The sequence below is a fragment of the Leuresthes tenuis genome, unplaced genomic scaffold, assembly GCF_036924035.1.
Source record: "Leuresthes tenuis unplaced genomic scaffold, fLeuTen1.0.hap1 SCAF_15, whole genome shotgun sequence".
Lineage (NCBI taxonomy): Eukaryota > Metazoa > Chordata > Actinopteri > Atheriniformes > Atherinopsidae > Leuresthes > Leuresthes tenuis.
Window position 1 is genome coordinate 21,248,251 of NW_027325369.1, and position 25,043 is coordinate 21,273,293.

At 40.2% G+C, this 25,043-nt stretch overlaps 1 protein-coding gene across 1 annotated transcript in view; it reads left to right on the plus strand.

Annotated features, from left to right (window-relative positions):
* Positions 1 to 17,077, plus strand: part of LOC140269817 (doublecortin domain-containing protein 2) — a 30,923-nt gene extending 13,846 nt beyond the window's left edge. Inside the window, 3 exon segments of the mRNA XM_072364800.1 lie at positions 5,645 to 5,650; positions 16,925 to 17,039; positions 17,041 to 17,077. Coding sequence (XP_072220901.1) covers positions 5,645 to 5,650; positions 16,925 to 17,039; positions 17,041 to 17,077 — 158 coding nt within the window.
* The last annotated feature ends 7,966 nt before the right edge of the window (positions 17,078 to 25,043 follow it).

Sequence of the window (25,043 nt, forward strand, 5' to 3'; positions counted from 1 at the left end):
TCTGAGTGAAAAAAAGGAGGGCTTTGTCTAAAGCCAAATCTACCATCAAAGTATTTGCCTTTATATAAATGGCTTTTTCCATATACCTGAGGGATGTCCCACCTTGACTTCCATGTGTAGAAGCAAGACATACTTGTGTGATCAGTTTGGCTGAGATTCTCCTTCAAAAGTTATTGGCATCATGTACAATGGCCTTATAATTTATGAGAACTGTTAAGGCCTCTGACAGAAGTTGTAAAGCATCTTGACTGATTGGGTAGATGTGAGATGTGTGCAGTCATGGCATATTGTTGCCTGTATGCGTGCACAACATACAGAGAGTTCCACTGCTTGCTCTGTCACAGATAAATTACTCCACACAGTCAAATTAAGTTGCTGTAAATCACCTCGTGGACCCGAGAGTAGTCCTGAGTGACGACCTTTACGCCTCTTTGACTTTAACACTTATTTATGTTAATCACATCTGTATTATACTGACAATAAAACTGTGTCACATTCAAAAAAGTCATTGTCTAGCAGTGCATAGACAGGGTCTCAAAAACACTCTGGTTTCATTTAAAATGAAGGGTTAAAGTGATGACATCATTTTTTAATGATTCTGTATGTTAATAATCTATCTAAAAACAGTTTTGTTTTTGTCCTGTATTTTAGAGACATTTTAAACATTGATGTTGTTTATTTTAACTAGCACACCTTTTATTCTAAAATGTATGTATTATACAATGTGCGTTCTGTGTCATTGTTACACATTAAAGCAATCAGTAAGCCCTACAAATAAATGCTTGGTCTGCTGTTGAAGTCCCTTTCACAAAGGCTCATAATAGTTATGACATTTTGTTAATCATATGCTCTTGATGTTAGTCTTGATGCAATTCCTCTAGTGAAATTTGTCCTGCCTTATTCACCCAACATTGTATTCAGGCAAAAAAGAATGGTATTCATCACTAACGGCCTTAGTTAACTGGAGTAAAGTTGGTGGAAAATGTGCGCTTTTCTTTTCATTCATCATACGCGTGTCATGAGGGGCCTTCAATAGTCTGCAGCTCCCAAAACCAGCAAGTCTTTTTTCACGGTGAAAAATAATAAGTTCCAAGGGCCGTGTGTTGAAAATCAACCATTGTGATGTGAAAGAGGCATCTGTGTGTGATCTCCACCGCACTTGAGACGACAGATGAAGTGCACCACTGCCTAGTTACACATTAGCTTTTGATTGCCAGTTTGCTCTGTGCGTAGTCCATAGCTTTGAACTCTGCCTCAAGATGAAAGCCAACCTTGTCCACAGTGTGGCCACTGTAGATCGCTGCTGTTTCTTATTTGCTCCAGGCACCATCAGGACTTCTTTTTTCTTTCTTTTTTTTTTGCATTTCTTTACCATTCTGTATTGCGCCTTATGTATAATTCATCATACAGTGCATCCTGTGACAGCACCCTGTCTCAGTTGCTCCATTTTAATTTAATGCTTTTTTTCTCTCCCTCTTCTGCTCGTGTTGACTGTGGTCAATGTATCATACCACTAAGGTATGTCTTTGCTGTGTCCAGTGGACTTTGATTTTACTGGTTCCTGTGGTGAGATCATCACCACTTAGTGCTTGTTCTCTCTTTTGCTTTCTCTTACCCTTTCTGTTTCTGTCTTCTCCAGTGTCATAGAACACAGTGTCAGACTGTTAAGGACCAGACATCCTCGCTCTCGTCTGTCTCCAGAGGCCAGCTGCTCATCTATAAGACGAAACAGTGTTATAAACCAAATAAAAATGTCTTGTCTCTTGACAGCCCCGCCTTGGATATATGGCCTCTTATTTCAGTGAATATATTGCATAATTATGTATGGTTATGAATATTACATGGAACCCCTCACTGAGCGCATGGTAAGATGCCTAATTGCAGAGTTTAATTATTAAGGAGCAAAGGTCCTGAGCGGGTTTTGTGAAAAGCACTTTTGATAAATTATTTTTTACACTTTTCTGATGAATTATTTTGGGGGCTCTTGTCTAATCAGTAGACATAGTGGACCGACTAACTGCTCTTGAGAGAGACTTATCTTTCCATGGAGAGGAATTACTATGCTGATTAAATCCACTGAAATCAACTAATAACTTAATGATATTGGAGTGGATTAAAAAAGAACCTCTTATAGTGGTGCAACAAGGGCGCATTGATGGGTAGAATGAGGGCTGCTGCTGTTGACCTTGGGGCACCACTTTCATATTTCTGTGTAACATGAGGGTAAGGAAAGCTTGTGATGATATATACTGAAGCAAAGCTCATTTTAAACACTGTCATACTGCTTTACTTTATACTTGATATGAAGCACTTCAAGGAAAAAGTCCAGAGAGGCTGACTAAACAAGGAATAAAAAAACAGATCTCCCTCAAGTAGCCACTAGGCACATCTGCTTGTGTAACTACAGTGCTTTTGCTATTGCCCCATCTTCCTCTGCAGCGTGTTCTATGACTGAGACTCCCACACAAAAATCCACCCCCCCTGTTTTATTTGAGTATTCCCACAGAAAACCAACATTGCATGCAAAAAAGTTTATGGGGTTGACCTTCGTTTTATGTCAGAGAAAAAACTCAGTGAATAAAACAGGCATCTCTGCTTGTTACTTCAAATAAAGAACTGTTGCACCTGATGTACTCCCCCATAACAACCTAATTGCTGCAGTGCAGACAATAAGAATCATTGACCCACTTAATCACAGTTCTGTGTCACGCTGTGACAGTGCAAAATCTAGTTCACCACAACTGTGGGATTGAACGTGGAGTAATAGCAGGGCTCCTTCCATTCACCTCCTACAAAATGCATGTGAGTCTAGCACTTATGAAATGCAGTCAAGCTGCTTTTGGCGAGACAACATCAATATGTGAATAATTGATTGATATTGATGTGAAGATTGCCTCTGTGTATCCAGTATAGCAGTTTGTTTGGAAGTCTCCCGTGGAGGGCAGCAGCCTGACCAGCTGTCAATAACACGTCACAGTGGGCACTTTGACCAGTTCAAACACTTCAGTAAGCAGCTGAACAATTGTTCTCGGTGTGGGGTTACTGTAAATCAGCTCTTCTGCTTTGAATGGAGGCATGAAACAGATTCAGTCAGGGCTCCACAGAGTTGTCTGTAAATAAGCACATATCAGTTTTGTTCACTGGGAGTGATACGGTTGCAATAGTTGTAAGTACTGGATTTATGAAGATTGCATATTACTTCTGAGTGCTCAGAGTACACAATACAATCTTCTTTTTATAGTTTATACAGATAATTTTACTCAAAATCCTGTTCCACAGTAAACGTGGAAAAAATACTTTATTTGTAGGACTGAATAGCCACCTAGCAGTACAACCATGCATCATGAGCTATTGGGCACATTTGTCGGTGAACAGCTTACACTTTACTTTGCTCAAAAAAACATAGTAGGCGTAAAGCACTTTCCAGCCACAGAATGAATAAGAATTGTATGAGCTTTTGTATTTGTGGATAAAACTAGCCAAAGGTCATTTTATACAGACTCTACGTGCCTCGAGACCTGTATTGTGCCTCCTTGCAGACAAGATGGACAGGTGGTTTTATAAAAAGACCTTTTCACAACTGACATCATTTAGAGCCACCAGGAGGGCACTTCCCCTGCCTTCCATGTTCCAGCCTGGTAGCTACCTGCTGTCTGCAGCTAATGGCTGGAAGCATGGCTAAAAGCTCTCAGAGTGATAAGGTAATATAGAGTCAGAGAGAGAGGGAGAGTAAAAGACTGCTGTATCAGTGGGACCATATACACTGATTATACAGGGATGAGGAAATGGTCTAAAAATAAAAACAAATGGAGAATGCGAGATGATATCACTGACCCCAGATTGCTGACGGCAGTGTTTTGAGTTGTATCCAGATGGTTATGAGGCAGGGATGATGGTGGGAGCCGAGACTTACTGCTGTCCTCGTAACTGATGTCATGCCTAATAAAATAAAAGAGTAGCATTCTGTTTTGCAGTGGCACTAATGAATGATGAATATTAGATTTAGAATGTTGCTTAACTGATTCATAGTGTTGAAGACAATTTCAGCCCCTTTTTGACTTTGGTCATTTTGTTAATGACTACTAGTCTAGATTACCGTTACATCAGACCTCACCCATGTTTTACTATTTCTTCATTCATTCGGTCCTTTGCAGCTCCCATCTGCTCCTAACATTGTGCAAATGCATGTACATAAAGATTTGTTCTTCCATTTCTGTTTAGTTCCCCACTGCTTCCTTTTCTGTTTTTGTCCCTCTCCTTTTCCCTCCCCTTTATCAGTTCTCAGACTGGCTGTCCTTAGTAAGATGGATGTGTGCACTCCCAGGGCAGATGGCCGTGTTGTTACTCTGTGTACCCGGCTCACACTTTAACACCCAGCCGTCTTGTCTGGCCTGATGGGGCCATTGCCTGGGAATAGAACTCTTGTACTGCACTGTGCAGCAAACGTGTGTTGTGCAGCTCACTGCATGGATGCTCATCCATTTTGTCAGAGAGTGGGCCATAGGAGAATAGGAGTGCTACAAATGCACAGATGGATTAGTCCTTTAAGGATGAAAGTTATTGTTATGCTGTAGGATAACTCTAAAGTAAACTTTCATCATTACACATTTATTTTGTTGACATCTAGACACAAATTAAGGACGTATCAACATGGATACATTACTGTCACTGTCATTGGATTTAGCAAAAACATCTCATCACTGGCAATGGTAGAATTTCATGTGTTTCATTTAGTCTTATTAAAAAAATCCTCAAAAAAGAGCCCCTCCAACCCATATTTAGAATCTTAATGTTGGTCTATGGCCTGTGGTTGTATACACTTAAATCAGAATATATGCATGATATTCTGGGAAGTAAACAAAAAGATATCACTGGAAGTTAAGATTTTATTGATACATTTCTAAAAGGTATGGTTCCCATACCAGTTTTTCATCAGGATTTAACACTTTATTACTTGTTTAGTGGCAGCGTTTTGATATATGAAACATAGAAATCACTGGATACATAAATTTAATCTGAAATCACATGCTGTCTATGCTTTTTGCTTGCATTAATGTAAATCCAGTCAGGGCTGTTCTGCCGTGTAAAATTGCAGTCTTTGTCTACCCTCTAACCATACGATTTCTTTCATTTCAATCTCAATTGGAATATTGTCCCTTAGTTGCTCCTATCACATGTAATGAATGTGCTGCCCCAAAGGTGAGAACTGTAATTGATTAAAAACCATAATGTTTTTTCATGCTCGGTGTAGTCAGTGATAAGAATATCTGCGATGAGTGAGTGTGAATGCATATAGATGTCTTGTATGTGTGAATTTATGTGTGTATTAGTGTGTCTGATGGTCTGTGTGTGCAGGACATGACATCAAAGTTGTGTGTGTGGTGGCTGTGTTTCATCCTGGCTAATGAAGAAGCTGAGAATGTGCTTCTGGGTCACAGTGGGAACATGCGCAGCGAGGTCACTTCAAAGGCAGGATAATGACGGATTAAGTCTAAATCGTGGCCATGCTTTAGTCGCTTTCTCACATCTAGTGTGTCGCTCTGCATTTTAATAACAAATCATCGCAATATGATCTAGTAAAATGTCTCTGCCTTAATTTCCCTTGTCCATCTTACTCTGCGCAAATCCCCTACATCCAGATTAGTAGATCGTGGTGGGCAGAGTGGCGGGCCTTTTTATAAACCCTTGATGGTGATGAAACATTATTTCATTAATGTCCATATATGTCCCTACGTACTCAAGCTTTAATGAACTGCTCTCTGTACAGTTCCTCTTGGCTTTTTGTTGTGTCCATGACAGTGAAACAGCTTTTTATTCATAACAGCCCTAAAGCTTGCAAGGAAGATATTTCATCCTTGACTAGTTCGCCTCTGCATTTAAAATTAAACCACACCCACAGAGCTCAGTCGATAAACACAGGTAAAACAGACATTTCACTGAAAAAAGTGCTTCTGCATAGTATGCAGAAAACGGTTTGGAGGAAGACAAAAGTCTAAGTTTATTGAGCATCTCAGCATCTGATGTGTGATGTGCAATCTTTGATGACTGCTTGTAGAGCAGCATGTAAGCACTGTGGGAAGTGAAAGTGCTGCTGGAGTAGTTTACCCTCCTCTAGACCCCCTCTTGAAAACTCATCAGCAACTCACTCGAACAGGTATAATTAAGGGTGACCCACTACAGTCACCAATAGGGTTGTTTCTAATTGTGAACGATAGTGTCAGGAAATATCTATAAAATTCTAGCATTTAGTTGCATTTAAGATACAATCAAAACTGGATGATTGAAAATGGTTTAGCATTCATTTTAATGACCTATTGTTCAGTTGATATCCATTTAATTCCCTGAAAAGATTATTTCAAATGTGAAGTTGTCAGTGAAACGTCTGTTAATCAAATCAGAATTAAAGGGAAAGTTTTGTAAGTGATTAATACTCCAAAAATCACTCTTCCTCTTCAAGTATGGGCAAGGTTTTATCAGACAAACGTACAATTAACATTGCTATATTATAATTGCTGTAGGCTACTGATTGAAGATAATACAGGAAGAGGTAAGAACCAGGGAATGGATGACAATGCCCAAAAGATACTGAAGTGATCCATGCAACGACTAAATACAAAAAAATAATGAATTAATAAACAGATTGGCTATTTGTATATTCTTTGCGTCAGCGTCAATGTGTCATAACTGTGGGGCACATTGCTGGTGCGCGACGCGATTTGTGGTGCGGACGCAGGTGTACGCGTCACGTTGGCCTTGCACGCTATTGTTCGGTGACAATTAATGACAACTAAGACGTGCAAGGAGAAAAGTCAAAGAAAGCCAATGAACTTACTCTCATAGCGAATAAAGAGGCGATTCCAGAGTTGATTTCTGGGCTGCAGCTGCTCGATTTGGGTTATCGTCAAGTTCAGATGATAAATGCTTTTTACACCCACGTTCATCTGGATATTCGGAAGTCATAACTTGATTTTCGAAGTGGTAAGAAAAAAAATGTTTTCCAGTTCATGTTCCAATGTTTCCAATTTAGAATGTCTTCAGAGTGAAATGCAAACGAGTCTGTTTTGTGTTATGCCACCGTGAAAAATAACCAAAGGGGGGGGGGTCTTAAAACAATTGTTTCAGCACTTAAGTATTTACAGAGAAAACCACAGCTTTTGTCAGGAATATAGTGCATTGTTTAGTTATATGTGACAAAATGAAGGGGATAGGGAAAAGGACACCCTTTTTACAGTAAAATATGGTAGAGGTTGTATCATTCTGTCCGGTCACATTGCCACCTTTGCAACTGGAGGCCAAGGTGCTTTAGAACGAAATGTGTCACCCAGTTTTAGAACACAAGTTGGAGGTGAAGGTCTTTAAGCACAACAACCTGAAGCACACGTACAAAAACACGCATACACACACACACACACACATAAGAAAAAGGTAACGCACACATAAGAAAAGGAAACGATGGACCAGTTGAAAACCTTTGGAGACACAATTCAGAGTTATGGACTTCTTTGTCAAAAGATTCCTTAAACCTGAGGCAGTTCTGGATCAAAGTAAAAGTATGTTTCATCAGGTTATATTTGGTATAAGGAGCTTGAGCACATCTCTCTAGCTGTGGGGCTATGGCGGAAACTATCAGCAGATGGGTTCGTGAAGGAAACATTTAGATGGTCAGATGTGTTACCAAAGGCTCGAGAATTTAAGTTGGTAACAACAATGTCCAAGTTATATTTAGTGATTTCATTATTTCCCTGCTTTGCAGCGTTTGCTTTGTGTTTTTCTTTTGTTTAGTAACTGGATTAATAATGGATTATGTTAATTGCCATTTTGATTTAATGCTGTTGGGCAGCAGCACCATACTCTGTGCCTTACTTTAACAACTTTTTATTTGTAACAATGTTTTCACAGGAAGTATTCTTTGAACAAAAAAAAATATATATATCTATATATATATAGATATATATATAAATATATATAGCTTAAGGTCATGTTCAGTTCAGGATTCCAGTTTATCAACCCCAGTTGGTCTTTCTGTTCTAATAGGAAACCTCATCCAAATGATAAAGTTAAGACTGTAGAGGATTACTGAAGCTGAAACTAGGTTGTCCATCTCCAGTCCAGAGAATTGGCTGAGCCACAGAGCCTCATTTGCTGGAGGCTCAGTGGCAGCTCCCATTTCACCTGGGTTCTCCGATGTTTAATTGGCCTCATTATGTGATTAACTTAGCAAATTTACCCCCTTACCCTCAAGGCACAGCTTTGAACATCGGTAGACCGCAAACCTTCCCAAAGTCACTCCATCATCGAAAACCACAATGTCAGCATCCAGGCTGGCCATCACATTCCACTGGGAAGTTTTCATTTACTTTCAGAGATGCCTGTTTATGTATATTAACCTCTATGCCTTTGACTTAACACACTTCTTGGGGAAAAAAAAATGCAGTAATTCATTCTAGGATGATTAGCAATATATCATTGTTTGCTTAGAAACGCTCAGTGTGCACATTATGTTGCTTATCATGCTTTATATGCTTGGCATGATTTTTGCAAGCTCTGGAAATTGTTGTGCTGTGTGCGTCTGTGTTGTGTTGCTTTGGCTGATGTTTGCAGTCAGACCTTAGCCCCTCACTGTCAGAATGTGTGAAGTTTCATATGTGAGACATAAATCTATTTTATTTCAGGGAACGAAACGAGCACATTGTAATGCAGCTGTTCATCTTCAGTGTATTAGATGGATTTAGGTGTTGCCTTTACTTCTCAAATCAAGCCCAACCACGGGGTGAGTGGAAAGAAAGAACAGATTTTGCAATCCAGCAAACAGAATCTAATATTTGGAAAGCTCTGGCTGTTTGTGGGTGGGCTCATAGATATTGGTGTCATTTTGCTGATGTCCTTGGAGAGCAGTATGGAAAATGAAAAGAAGATGGAAAAAACAAAGTCCACGATGTTAATCTGTGCTGTCATCACTGAGCTCTCACAGGTCCTCTGTGGGCTTCCTAACAGTCAGATGAAATGGCCAATAAAGTGCCAATTTTACCAGGCCACTTATTATCAGCATCGTTGCAGGTTTGCTTCCTTGTTTGATATCCAATGGTAGAGAAGGCGATGACGACAAAACGAGCGTGTGTGTGCATGTTTACGTGTTCGGGGGCAGGGGAGGAAAGAGAAAGTTTACAAATGGGATCCATCATTTTTCATGCACAGGGGTGACATCCCTCCGTCAGCCAATTTCACTCCGATAGCCAAGTCCCCTGGTTCATTGATATCTGCATTAGGGACCTTTGTTAAAGGTCTCATCTAAATGCATTGAAAACCGGCTTTCTCCTTCTGCTGTTAGGAGTGTGTGCATGCATGCGTGTTGCCTCTGCAAAGATTTGCAGACTTGGCTTTGTCTACATTAAGGTTAGTCTATGTGGCACCGCAATGTGGTGTCACTGAACCTAGAATGGAAAAACAGCTTGTGAGAAAACCATCAACAAAGCCACTAGAGCAAGCTGCTCCGAGTACTCTCAGAGTTGTAGCTACGAGGGTTTGTCACTCTGTTGTTACTGAGCAACTCTAGTGTTAGCAGTGGAATGGATTTGATAAATGTATTCAAATTACCCACGGAGAACGAAGCATGACCCTGTGAACTTGTCTCAAGAAGAGGATATAAAGCATCGTGAAGGAGCTAATCTCAAATTGATGTAAATATGACAGTACTTTCTGTATCAAGTTGGTTGGAGTAGGCCCATTAACCAAAACACTTCGGAGCCACTTCATTTTTTTTTTTCCACCAAAAACACCCTCCTTAATTTCCTGCACTCGCGCAGTCCTACAGTTCAGACCAACCTTACCACATCCCTTGCTCATATTAACGGGATTTAATTTGCTATTCCCGTCCATCTATTTTACAGAGCCATGGTGTGATACAGCAGAGGTGCCGAGGGGCTAATGTCGCTGTCAATCCACCGTCCCCTCGGCTGCAATCTCATGGCTTAATTTCCACAAAGATCCAAGTACCCTTGAGCTTTAAGAGGTCTCATTCACACACTTGAATCAAAATTGCCCCCAACTTACTTGGCCAGCAATTTCACAACACTTTACTTATAAGCAATGTTGCACTTTAAACATTTTAGCAGGTTTCTGAGCTATCAAGTAAAAGCTGTGCTACTCACCTAGCTTATCTAATATATTTAATATATTCAATATAAATGTGTGTCGCACATTTCATTTGCAGCCTGTAGGTAGTTAGGCTATATCTCCTGGCAGTCTCATAAGATATATTAAGAATAGTAATTAATAAACTTGATCATCTAAAATTGACTAATAATTTGGTGCTTGAGGACATCCCTGCAGTGCAGTCCATTGGGATTCAATTAAAAAGTCCTAATCTATAGTTGTGCGGTTGTTCCATAGGATTAAACTATGTTACCAATATTCAAATTCACCTTCAAATGACTTTGAAATGAATCAGTTGCATTAATTTTACAGACCTTGTTGAGCGTCACATTACAGTAACTGCTCCTACATGAATGATGTCGTGTCCCAGGATGTTTACAAAGAGAATTGCAGTGGGAGCATCTGTCACTGTCTGTCACTTGTTTGAGGAGAAAATATATTTGACACATGCTATTATTGTTTTGTCCCATTTTCAGGAATGGACATTTGGGCGAAGAGAAATGTTCTTGGTCATAGGTGTTTAGCTTTTTTTAAAGTAAATTGAAGAACAATTTACAGCGCAAAGGCCTCACTTGCTAATACTCTGGGAATCTTAGTGAGTTGTACCTGATCTTAATGCTTGTGGTGATGTATTCTATTTTAGAAAAACTTATCACCGCCACTCTCTTTTATCATTTCAGGCAGAAATGTCAGTGCTGTTGGATGTAGAATCAGTGAAAGGGTCACTGACAACAGAAATTGGGTTTTATGCATCACGTGCCTGAATATACAACACTCCCAAACCAAAGGTATGAGCAAAACCCTTACCATTTCTTTTCGCCCCATCATTATTTCTTATAAATCCCATACTAGCCAAGACCAGTGCCTTTGACAGCATGACTGATGAGTTTGCCATCGTGAATGTCAAAAGAAATGGTCTCCCGCACCTTATCTCCCCACTTTCTCATTGTGAGTGAGGCTTGGGGATTTTTATGGAGAAAAGCTACAGCCGTTGTGATGAGCATTACCTAGTGATAATGAAGGGCACGCTGCCGTAGTGTCAGCTTCTCCAGACAGACAGGCAGGAGTAGCAGGAGCTCCTGAGAGGCACCCATTCATACGTTTAGTTGGCCTTATGTCTTTATCTAGAGACTGGGATAAATGAGCATATTTATATATTTACACAATGTCAGTGCCGTGATTGCCTTATCTACTGCTTCCTTCACTCATGGGGTGGAAATGTCACGTGGTAATCAAGTCAAATGTGCCCTTTGTTAAACTGCATATTGGAAGCGTTTGGGTGATTTGTCAAGCAGTGCTGCTTTCTGACATATTTGATATAACTGGAGATGTTGCTCTACCGTTTGATTATTCATATGGTCCACCTTTAAACCACATACAGTTCCATACATAATGGAAAAAAAAATAGAGATCATACATAGTTGATGTTTTGGTTTCCACTCAGTCTTACTGCTCAATGAACAATTACAGTTTGTCTGAGTGCATTCACAATTTAACCAAACCCTGCAAGTCAAGTGCAGACTTTTTTCCTCCTACACAACTTGCCATATGTTTTTGAAAAGAGTCGTCTGGTTTGATGAGCCACATATCCCACAGAGGCCTGTGTTAAGGGGTTTTTAGTGATCCAGACTGTGACTTGGCATGCAAACCTGCCAGCAGAGACGAAGGATAATGAGGTCGGATTCAGGTCTGAGCAGTGGCTGTTAGGCAGGAAGCTGCATATTTATGATGGCTTAAAGAAGCATTTATTGCCTCGTTTCCATCAGAACATTGTCTGCAGAAACCTGACAGCTTTCCTTGGAGATTAGTCTCAGATACCCCCAGTTAGATGGTGGCAGCTTGGCCGGATTGCTTTCTCTGTTTGTCTGCTTACTCTTTCTACAACATTCTGATGTTTTTAGAATTTCTTTCTCTTTCTCACACTTTCCACAGTTTTCCCCTTTATCTATTTTTTATTACCCTTTACTCTCTCTCAGAAGTTTGCCACACTAGGTGTCACTTCATGTCCTCCAGTTCCACTGATACAAATCAGGGTTAAAACATTTGTTTACTGTGAAGAAGGGATGAGAGGGAGAGAGACAGTGCTGTGCTAAATGTCAAGGATGATGAGGTGGGTCAGGCTAGCAGTGCTGTTGCTATTAGGGCTGTCTTCGCACAGCATCATCACAAACTCTGACAACAGAAAATCGACTGCACAATTTATGCTCTGCAGGGCTAAGTCTTCCAGTTCCGCTGTTTCACTTAGAAATTAAATTCACATGTTATCTTTGAGAACATCCTTCCTCTTTTCCTTCCAAGACAAGTGTCAAGAGTGAAGGAATGTGTGATGTCAAACTGAATGTTCAGACTCAAGAATAATGCGTTCTGGCATAACGATTCTTTTCTGTCTTTCTGGGCAAAACCACATTCACAGAAGTACTCTTCCCAGCTTAATGTTGATATGTGCTTCTCTAAATAATTAACCAAATTTATAGGCACTAATAGGGACTTAAAATTCGTAAAAAAAAAAAAAGTCTGAGGTCATTTGAATTACTTTAACCACAGGAAACTGAGCATGTTGTCAACTATTTTCGCGGCGATATGACAAGCCGCAGTGTGTTCAAGCCTCCATGCCACGCCTGTATGTTTGCTGAGTTCCTTGTGTATGAGCTATATGATTCTTTCATGAGCCGTGTGGTGGCTTGCCTTTCATAGGCGTGCTCTCATTGAGCACTTAATCAATACCAGTCATCTTGAACTCATCCTTTAAAGTGGGCCCCTGTTCTTTGTCTGCCCTGTAATCCATCCCAATACAGCTATTTGAATTTGTATTACATATCAAGAGGACCATCTTCACTATCAGAAGACTTAACAGATTGTTTAAGGACCCTCAGCACTTTTTCATAAGCACAAGTCGTGGTTTGTAAAAATCTATACAAGGGCCCGAAGACCTGGGGCAGTATGGCAAGTAGAGTAAGCCAGGAACGTGTGCAGAATTTGAGATATTTCAGTGTCTCAGTTTTTCTCTTATTGTTTTGTTAAAGCGGGTTTTATTGCTGTTGCTCAGCTTTTCTGTCCGTCTATTTGCTTTGGGTTTAAGGAGTCACCAAAGGTAATTCATAGTATTTCCCTCTGTGAGAGAGTATTTGATGAGGCACTTCTAAAGCTGCTCCACTGCAGCCATAAAAAAGGACACTCTCTTTGCATTCTGCATGAGCACGGTTTCTAAATCACTCGCAGCTTCTTGTGATTGTACTTTTGTTAGTCTATGTGAAGTGAACACTGATAGTATTGGCATCACAAAGACATTTTTTTTTCTTTTCTATTCTTAACGTTGGTGTTCCAGTCCTGCAGCTCTGCCTTTTCAGAGAGAAATGTGCAGTGATCCATGCTCTTAACACAGTTAAGAAAATAGTTTTAGAAAATTGGACCTTGAAGAATTTAGAGTGGGTGAGTAATTGGAGGTCAAAAGAAAGCAATGCTCCATGACAGAACTGAAGCCACAGTGTAAAGGGGAGAGAGAAGGCAGCAGAGTGTCAATCAGCCAGCGTTTTGCCCGCATTGCCCCTTAATTTAATCACTGTTTAATTACTGCTGTCCCCGGAGGGGCACTCTGCTAGGTTCAGTTACTGAGCTTTTGCTTTTCCTCTGCCTCTGTGTCTGGGTGCGTTTTTAGCCCACGGACAGTCTCTCTAAAGCAGGCCACTCTCAGAAGCCTCAGCAGTATTTCAACCTTACCTCGGGGCCTTTTTCGCACAAATCTGCTGATGATAATGTCAAGGGCGAGCACATATGCATATGTCCAATGAAAGATTCCCGCAGGAGGAGAGACATTACAAACACACAAGTTTATCCAGCCAAGCAAGGGCAGAAAAAGCAGGGGATGTCTTGAAGTGCTATCTGCCACTGCTTTAAGACCACCTATTTGCTGTGTGAGTGAGTGCCTTCAGGGCTGGATGTAAGGGGAAATATAAGAGTGGTGCAGCTCATCATCAGAAATCACTGCTGGTCACATTAAAATAAATGCTCCCTGGCATGCTGTTATATGTATGGCATCGTATCGGTTGCCAAACACAATACGCATGATGTGGTTTCTCTGGATCACCAACAGCCCACCACCATAGACCTAACGTAGGAACTGTGTCGGGGGAATAGCTCACAGTTTAGCTGTTAAGCTACGGCAATCAATATAAATTTACCATGGTAATGATCAGGTGCAGGGGAGTGTCGGTCTCTTGTGACTCTCTCCCTTTCTCTATTCCTGGTACGTGGCCCGGTGCTCCAACTCCCAGAGGCCTGCGGGTATCGCAGCTAAAAGCTCTGCGCTGCACGTCAAACCTCAACTGAGGATTACAGCCGGGAAACAAACAAACAAGGCTGTCTCAGAGACTGTGCGACAGACACATGCAGCAGCCTGCACTAGTAATGAAGCCACTGACGGCACACACTTATGCGCAGGCACACGCACACCTTAATAGCCCTCAGCTCTCGACCATTCCCTTCCTAGAGAAGCCTGGAGGTATTTTAGACTGTGTTAAGGATATAATGGGAAAAATAGATGTGATGAGGCGCTGTGTCTGTGTGTGTGTGTGACTGATAGATGAGATGCTGTCTCTCAGGAGTGTCCATGTTGATGACTATAGCTTGGGGAAGAGAGTTGAGACAGTTGTGACTCCTGGGTATTCAGATTGGAGTGTTGACAGGTTTATTATTGAAGTTTGTATATATCTTTTTCCCCTCACTCTTCTTTTCACTGTACCGGAGGTGTCAGGGTGTGATAGTCTCTGTATTCTTCTGTAGTTTTGCTCATGACATACACCAAGTCTGCTGTTTCTACACCAGCTGGTCTCTTGCGGCTCTAGCAGTTATTTCAAGATATCAGAAGGAGACGACAACGGCATGGATGAATTAAACGACATAACACTTCATTGTTTTTATGCTCAAAGTTGTTAACAATTTTATGGGTTGCGATGCAGTGTTGATGCCAATGTTAAATTGAAATTCGCTGGAGTGAATTCTGCCAAATGTTATCCCTTTGAGCTGGCTCTCAGGCCTCGTTTATGTCGAGCAGGACACCCAGCCAGAGTAGCATGGCCCGTACTGCGATTTAAGACCTCCTGCCTCTGACATTAATAAAGATGGAACATGTACAGGAAATTAAACTCTGACATCCCTATTGTAATGAGATCTTATTCATCATGATACTGTTTACCTCGCAATCGGATAACACGATCAAATTGAAGCTCAATCAGAGCCTCATGCCATGGCATCGCTGTAACCTGCTGGCATTACTCTTCTAAATGGATGGATAAGTGAATGGGATTTAAATAAAGACTCTATATGTTAATGGACAGGGTTTAGCTCCCCTGCTGATTCGCTTTTTGCAGTGGCACAGGAGAGGAGAAGGGGGAGGGAGAGGGCTAAAAGCATGCAACACGCACTGAAGATGAATTTCAGTGGAGTGTTGTTTTGTTATGCACATTTCTAATTTTCTTCTTCTTGGTTTAAAAATGCAGGGATGAGAAAAATGAGCTTGTTGACCTCAGTTAGTGTTTCAGGCATCTCTGTTGTTCTAGTTGGCCACAAGAGGGAAGCAGCTAGTTACATAGACACAGGACAGGTCGCAGGTTCATAATGGAGAGATGTGAGATATATTAACTAAAAGATGTTTGTAACAGCCTTACTTTTATGCATCACATTTTTTTTCATTTTACTACCCTATGATCTTTGGTACAGAGGAGGAGAAAGCTCTGTGGATAAGAAGAAGTGGGAATACTAAATTTAAAGGTATTGGCTTTTATAGGTAATAAGGGGGCACTGATCAAAGCTTCACAATACTCAAAAGCAGCGAGGTTGCTCTCAGGAGTGAGACCAAGTGCTCTCCAGCCAGACTGAGTAAATTGCCAGATCAGCTAATCAGAATTCAGATGGAAGATGCAAGTTAGTGGAGACTAATTGAAGACAGATTTAAAGGGTATCCATCTGGATTCGGCAACACTCCCCCACTAGCCTTAGTAATATGTGGTGAATTTTAATAATGTTTTTTATATAATGGTGTGTATGCGTGGAGTGTGGAAGGGGGAAGGGTCCTCTAAATGAGGCCTCAAACATACAGGGAGAAATTACTCAAATGGTATCTCAAGCAGACTTTCCTTTTACTTGCCCTCTTCGCCTCTCTCGGGGCACAGGGAGGGCTGTGGTGGGGGAGCCACACACTTGTGAAAAACGGTGCATGTGGGATGTTATCAGCACCTGCTCAACATGGGTGAGCCAATTAAATGTGTACGGGTGTGTGTTGTCCTCTACATGATTAAAATCATAATGCTGGAGTGTGTGGTCCTGCTCGACCTGACACGTGTTACTGTTGAATATTATGTGGAAAAGGGTTAATTTAATGAATGTCCTTATGTACAGCCTGAAGTATTGTCGAGCAGGATGGATGACGTCACAAATGAATAAACTTGCAGAGCAAAGGGTGGCCTAAATATATGTAATATTAAAGATACAAGATAGACATTGTTAGCGTTTTGGAATATATTAACTAAAGCTACTTACAGTATTTGCACTACTACAAAAAGTGTGAATTTAATTAACAAAAAAAAGCATTTTATTGTACTTAGTAACAATCTGATTCACAATAGTCAAAAATGTGACATTAAGTTGGATTAATCATTCTACGCACAGCGTGATTATGTTGCACAGTCCATTAAAGCATGTTCCCTTGACATGATTGGTATTTCCAGTTGGATATCTTATTCTGAGACCTTCATAATTCTTTCCTGAATCTTTACAGCAGATCTCAGTCTGACAGTGAAAATACCAGGGCAAAGAATACCGTCAATATGGCATCCACAATTGCTGTTATTTCCCTCAAGACCTGGAGTCACACATTTGAAGCGATCCTCTGGGGTCATACAGAAAGCAAAACAATCAAAACTGCTTGTAACAGACTTAAAGGGAAATTGAGAAAGATGGAAAAGAGCAATATTTGTAGCAGTGGTCATTTTTCGTGATCTTTGTTCAGGATGAACTGAACACACCCCAGCTTTGCAAGAAGGGAAATTAGACTTTTTTTAGGTACCTGGTAGAAAGCTGAAACAGTCCTGCAAGTCTTAAGAGGAAATGATAAATCCAAAAAGCTGTCATCGTTGTGGTGATTCAATTGAAGGTATAATTACTATCCCGTATATGAGTGATGATTGAACCAACAAGGAGGAGTGTTGTGTTAATGCCTAAAGTCTGACAAGGAGAATACATTTCTATTCTACTATTCTATTCTCCTATTCTTCTTCCTTTTAATCCACAAGCAGGCGTTTTGAGTTTGATGCTTTGATATGCATGGCTGCATTGCTGCATGGAGCTGTCATTGAGAGGGGGGAGTTGTCCCTCCATCAGGTGTCTGATTTCTATTCCTACTGCGAACACATGGCACAGCAAGATGGAGATTGCCTGTGGAGATTCGCCATTTGTGCAGAATAATAGCATATCTGGAAATTCTGCCCGGGACAGTCTACAGGTCCTCAGATGAGATGTGTGTTTGAGTAGAAATCATCCAACAGTGAGAGCGATTGCTGTAATGATAGATCCCTAACCAGACATTTTTCATAAATGGAAACTTGGATGTGGGCCTGAAAAGAATCAAAAATGGGCATGGCCATGTGTGAAACAATTTAGAAAAATTGCTTTTGCACCAAATTGCTGCATCATGGATGCATGCTCAGGATGCTTTGAGGTTATAGAGTTCATGTTTGGGTGGAATCAGTCAGTCCATTAAAGTTTGGAAAGGGTATATTGTGTTGCCAGGGAAGAAGAAGTTTTTGTAAGTTTTTTTTTTTTTTTTTTTTTTTCTTTTGTTTAGATTGTCTTGAATAATTTTTTTATTAAATGATTTACATTTGAACATAAATGTATTGCTGAGGCAGAAATAAATGGATTACTTTTACATATATGTAACACAGCAATATGAAGACGATCATTTAATGCTATTTTCTCCCGACATGCAGAATGGAAGGTCTAACCTGAAGGTATGACAGTATGATTAGAATTGAATGTCAATCCATTGCCATCCTTATGGCCACAGTGATGAAAATATAATAGTGATTAGGAGGTGCATAGAAAAAGCTTTGCTTCATTTATATTTCATACATTATGAAAAACTAATCTGACCTATAGATTCTGTGGCTCGTGTTGGATATGGAATAAGGAAGCCTACATTAGTACGACAGCTGAATATCAGAGTCAATGTATTATTTACATAATTAAAAATCTGTCTGAGTTTATAACCCATATTCAGTGGGCAGATAATACAAGTCTGGAGATAAAAATAAGGTGACAGCAAAGGCACTACTCAAAAAGACAACTTAAATCAGCCCGATCAGCTCATCCTAATGTGATTACATTAGGATTATTGGACACTGTGGGGATCTCTCAGGGATTATGGCATGCCAATTGTGTGAGATTACAACAGAGTTCGACCTAATTATCAAATTAAAAGTGTTGAAACGTGTCAATTTTTAATAATTGATCATTTAATGTTTTCCAATCCCCATTTTTCTTGTTCAGCAGAGAGAATGCCAGTCTTGATTTGAAATCTTGCATCATTTTTTGTTTTTGTTGTTGTTGGGATTTTTTGGCCACTTGGAGACACAACGCTGACCTCATGAATTGATGTGAAAAATTTGTTAGCAAACTGTTCACACATGCAACAGATGTGGAACAGTATTAGTAGTCATTTTGTGTGTTTCTGGTCACCTGGTGAGAGCAGGGCTGTCACAGAGTCTAACAGAACAAGACACAGTGTGTACAGCAGATGTGCAGAGCAGTTACAGCAGCCTCGTTGCTCAGTCTTATCAAGTTAAAGTGACTCTCCTTTTGTGTCTGTTTTTACGGTTTCACCTATTTACTTTTCACTGTTCTACTCTGGCGAGTTATCAAATTGAGCTGACATTTGGTGGTTTGTGTATAGTGCAGATTCAGGATTTGTAGTTTTTTGCACAAACACACACACGTACGCTCAAAAAAAAGCTTCTAGTTTTGGCTCAAGCAATTTGGAAGAGATTGCCGCATCATCTTGTGGAGGAGTTGGCTTAATCATGATCACTCCATTCAAATAGTCATGTGATTCATGTTTTATTTAAGATTACGAGCGATTTGCATTTTTCATACCATGTCATGTTTGTAACTTTTCACGAACGTAACGCTGTCACAGCCAGCTGTAACACAGTGTGGTGCTGTTTTTAATGCTACATGATGTTGCATTGTTTAGTATTCACTTACAGTGTCCTCACCCTCATACGCATTCAGCTCCGCATCACCAAACCAAGGTGAAGTTGGATTCTGACATGCATTAACTTTGACCCTGGCCTAATATTTACATACACAAAACACAAACCACCTCTGGTGATGCCCCCATGATCGTGACACATATGTGATATGCCTGTCATACATCGGCAAAGTCACTGTGACTGCGTCGCACTGTGACAGAGCTCATATGCCACTGTGCAGTTTTCTGAGATGAGTGTGAGTGTATCTTGTGGTGTTTTTTTTTTTTTTTTTCTTTGATGAGTGTGATTGCTTGAGTGCATTCATGCTATACCTTACTTTGACAGTCCTGGTTTTGCTCCATCCCACAGGTCAGCTGGGGTTTAATTGTGAGCCTTAAATATTCATGGGAACATTGAGTAGATAAATGAAGGTATAAGCACACTGTAAAATTTTCAATAGGTCAGGTGTCGCTGACTTTGCAAGATACAATTTACTGTATGGTCTGACATTCGCTGTAATGCCAATTAATATGTTAAGAGCATGAAAAGAAACCCTACTGACATTTTCCATTTATGCATTATGAAGTAATCCACACTGAGAAGTATACTATTAAGACTAAAGGTGTTCTGGAGTAAAATGCGTGCTTTATGAGGATGTTTTATATAGATATGAATCTATATAATTCTTGCATAGACTCTCACCTCTCAGTCATTATTTTTTACCTGAGAACGTGGTCCACTTTGATAACCTGAGCATTGTAGTAAAAGTTGTTCATACTTTATTATTATACAACTATGGACAAAAGTGATCAATGTGTCCGTGATGTACCAGAGGCTGTTTGAAACATCTCTGTCAGGCTGTCATTTTTAGAAGAATGGATGAACAGATCAGGACTTTTTGTTTTCAGTACGGTCAGAGTTTTATGAAAAGTATTGGCCGATGATCTTTCTTCTGCACATCGGTTTACCATTTCTTTTATAACAAAATAAAGTGAAAATTTCTATTGATAAAAATGTCTTGACAGAATGACAGAAAAGCTCTTAACAAATACAAAGTACAGCTTGAATTTTACATGATTTTTAAACAAACTTTGACAAAATTACAGTGCAAACAAAAACAGTGTGCAGAAGTAAATCTGAGACATCTAAAAGAGAAAAAAAAAAAAGCACATAATACTAAACAGTGATGTTCCACAACATAATTGAAAACGGCATTTTGCTCCCTAATGACACTGAGTGCTGCATGCTTCAGTCATCCACTTCACTTGAATGTGCTACGGTATCCTATTATACCTTGATAGGACTGTGTCCCACTGATCCAGTCACATTGGTAAAATACAGTTGTTTCATTCATTCAAGGGAAAATATGTGCAGTGTTTATATTATCAGTAAGGTGTGTGTATATGTATATTTATATACCATATATACAGCTGTTGAAAAATGGCTCTGGTAATGTGCATCTGCACTGATATGCGCATCAGCAATGTTTCACTTACCTTTCACTCAACCATGCTGTTATGGCTGATGTAAAACGGTAATCTCATCCTGATTTTTTTTTTTTTTTTTTTTTTTTTTTTTTTTAAAATCAGAATTGGAATATCCCTAATAAGAAGTGTTTACTAAGTGAATATGTGAAAATCACTAACTAAATTCAGTTGCACCACACCACAAAAACCTACACTCCACTGGTAGAGACTCTAAATTGGCAAAGCCAGCATGAGTCTTAAATAGTGAATTTAATTAGGAATATATTGGACATACAATATTCACTCTGATGTTTAACTGAGTTGCTGTTTTAAGATGATGTTTGACAAAAATATCATCAACATATTTACATAAGCGCCCTGTTTCAGCATTTGATGGCACTGGACAGTGCAACAGACGTCTCCTAGCAGTTAGTAAAGACATTGCACATGTCCAAACATTTCAACTCAACTTAGAAAATCAGTTGGTTTGAAATTGACCTGTAGCTGCTAACCTGGCACTGCTACAAAGGTATTCTTTCCAGAAATGATTTACCTTAGCAACACAATCGAAAGCAATCTTAACCCAACTCAGCAACCCAGCTGTCCCCCTCTTGCCAAGGTTAGCATCCCCTCATACTTTGCGCTTCCATCCTTCTCCTTAATGACTTATTTGATGATAATTAACCCTGAATCCTACAGAGACAGACCAGAGAGAGATTGATGGCCTCGTCGGCCTGCAACACCTGTTCTGCTATGAGGCTCATGGTTACCAAACCATGGCCAAATATGACTGCCCTGGAGCCTTGCATGTTAATGTCAAAGACAAACACAGGGTCCTCCCCAGTGGCCTGGGTGTTCTGTATAGGGCAGCATTGTGACCACAACCTCTGATAACAATCATTATTCTACTCAAGTCTGGCTGCTCTAGAGGGGATGTCCAGTGGTCCCTTTTGTCCCAATTAGCCACAGTGTCGCTTTAAATGTTCATTTATCTGCAGATACACACCTTCTTCCATGCAAATGCACTGACTTACTTCCATAAAAGCATGTTTCCCCAGGCCAGTCTTTTCATCAGAGTATCCATACAGAGATGGAGGGAAGCACATTTGAGAATTTTGCAGCACATGGGTAGAGCATAATTGACAGCTGGAGTGAAATAACGGAAGGTTCATCTTAACAATTGTTCTAGTTTTGCAGACTGTCCTGTTTATGCTTTACTGTGTAAATATTCTTCTTCGCATTTCCATCTTGCTTTCAAACATCCACGTGAAACCACAGCCAAGAGAAACACATGTAGCACATTAGATTTTGTTGTCAGTGTTTGTCAAACTTAGTTTTGTTGTGGTTGAATGCTGCTGTGAAAGTAGATCATCATACCGGAGCTGAGTGGCATTTCCAGGCTTTATACATGTGCTCAGCATTACCATGAACAGATGTTAATTTCTTTTTTTCTGTCTTGGAGATGTTCCTCGCTCCTGAAGGGTGAAAGCCCTGGTCTTCTTCTCCAAATGTTAGTGTAAAGCATTGGTCTCCGTTATATTTGCTGCGGAGGGGCTTTTCGGGAGTAGGGGAATAATCAAATGCAGAAAAGTGTTTAATTTTTCATAAACGGAGGAACCACCGAATGCACACAACTAACAATGTACCCCAAAGCAGATGTAGAGCGTTTTTAATTTATGGAGAACCGAGCGAAATGGGCAGATGGAGCAAGAGGAGGTGGAGGCATGCTGAGGGACTCAACTTTTCTCTCTTCTCACCTCACAAACAAGGAAAGCCTGTGAGCGTGTGCCACAACACACACAAACGCACTCCCACACACAGCTCAAAGACACAAGCACATGCACAAATGCAGACATGTACCACCCCCACGATTTACGGGCACACGTCCCACGAACACCATCCTTTTCCACGACAGACGTACAACTACACACACACACACGCTTTTTCAACACAGCCCCCCTCCTTCCCCACAACAAAACTTAAATTGATACGTCCTCCTCCCACACAGACACTTATACAACCGAAAATTATTCCACTAACATAAGGCCTTCTCAGAGACACATATACTGGCAAATCCTCTGGGTTTGACTGGACCCGATTGAGAACTCCCAGTAATGAACTGCCTCATACGCTCTACAGAGTCTGCAGCAAGTAGACAGACTTCATTCTGGTTGGCCATATGTAGGTATGAATATGCATGGGAATCTGTCATACAGGAAACAAGCACTACATATATATGATGCCAAAGGTCACCAGTGTGAGGAGTGAAATTGGCTCTCTGTTGGGCATTTGGAGACACGAAGGCTATATTTGGAAGACGTGGGTTGACTGTGAAATAATGATAATGTATGAGTGCAGTCCTTGGCTCACTTCTAGAGGAAAACATTGATTGAGAAGTTTGGTCACTTAGTAACATCTGATATATATTCTTAACATGTATAGTTGCTAATAAAACCTTTTTCAAAAGTTTTTTTCAAGAGTTTTTATTTTTTGTTTCTCTTTACGAACAACTAAGTTGATCCTAAGTTCCGTAGAGCAGACAGAAACAAATTAATTAAAAGAAAGACCATGTTTTCAAAATAATAATGGCAACAGATATCGAAAATGATAATTCCAGATTTACATGAGTGCATGTGGATTCAGCACACACTACTCTAAAAACTATTTCTGAATACTGTACTGTTGCAACCATCAGTCACCCAGGATATTAGTTCAACTACAGCGACCACTACAACTTGCAGCATTGGTAATATCACTAGTTACACAGGCATTACAATCACCAGAATTTGCATTGAAACTACAATCTCTACTCCTAGTTTTGGAGCTGTAGTCCATTACTACTTCTATTGGCATTGTTGTTACTACATTACTGGCACCAACTGGACTGACTGCAGCGGAGAGATTAATTGTGTCAATGATAAAACCAAACACACAATCAAAGACCGTGGTTGATCTTCAAGGTGACCAATTAGCTACAGCCCCCACCTTCAAAGTCTCAAAAGTAAACCCATCTAACGAGCTTTATGCTGGTTGGGAGGGCTGAACTTGTGCTTTTCACAGCCCAGTGCTCATGGGATTGTATTTATGCATGTGGACCAGAAATGCTCCTTTGTTAAAAAGCTCTGTTGCCATTGGATACTTTGAGCACTCTCATGTTGTTGTACCTGTTTTTTTTCTTATTCGTTTTGAGACTAACTAAACTCACATAAGCAGATTGTATAGGCAGGAGAAAAAATAGCCATAGTTTTGTCGCAGCTGTAGAGAAAGTCATTTTCTTATTGTGCTTATTGCTGAATGTTGGAACAGACAGTAATATCTGTTCAGAATACCTGAGCTCTTTTGGCGTATTAGCAGTCATTCAGCAGGAATAGTTCTAATTTAGCTTGGCATCTTATTTAGCACCTCATCTGTCAGGCTGTACTAATTACTGTGGTTTGTTAAATTAGAGTTCCACCTTACAAAAGATGTTTTTCATCTCTCCCGACAGAGTTGTCACCTCATTTCTAAATCCAAATTCTTGTCGTAAAAAAGAATAAAGAAGAAAGATGTAAGCCAAGCCGCTGTTTCAACAAGCACAACTATCTCCGGCTTGTTAACTATTTATTTGCGGTGACATTAGACCAGCATTATGCTTCACCAAAACACATGTGTCCTCAGGCACGGCCCAGACGGCCTCACTGTCCCGCCGTCTTTCTGCTGTAAATTCCCCACTTAAAATTTCATGATCTCCGCTCGGCAGGATACCACTTCCATCATGAAAGAGTTCTCAAACCTAATAACCGTTACTACTCTGGCGGAGCCATCAAAAACCTATTTGTTTCAACAAAAGCTCTCTCCCCCTTGCAATGCTGCTGGGTAATAATGCCAGATAGGTTTTAAGGGCAGTGAATTGTGGAATTACCATTTTCTCTTTCTTCTGTAGTTCTTTTTTTTTTCTCTCCGTCTTTCTCCCTCTCAAGATCATTATATTAAACACTTAATTATTCATTGGTAATGCCTGTCATAGTGAAATATTGTTCTGTGCCAATCTGAATGCATCATACTGCCTGGGCCTGCCTCTCCTCCTGAGGTTAATGGCACCACCCTCTCTTGCATTAGCGTGGCTAAATGCAGTGCACCTCATAAGTCAAAGTTCCCTAAGTGAGTGGAGAAGTCATCACCTCGAGTGCTCTCTTTTTCTTCC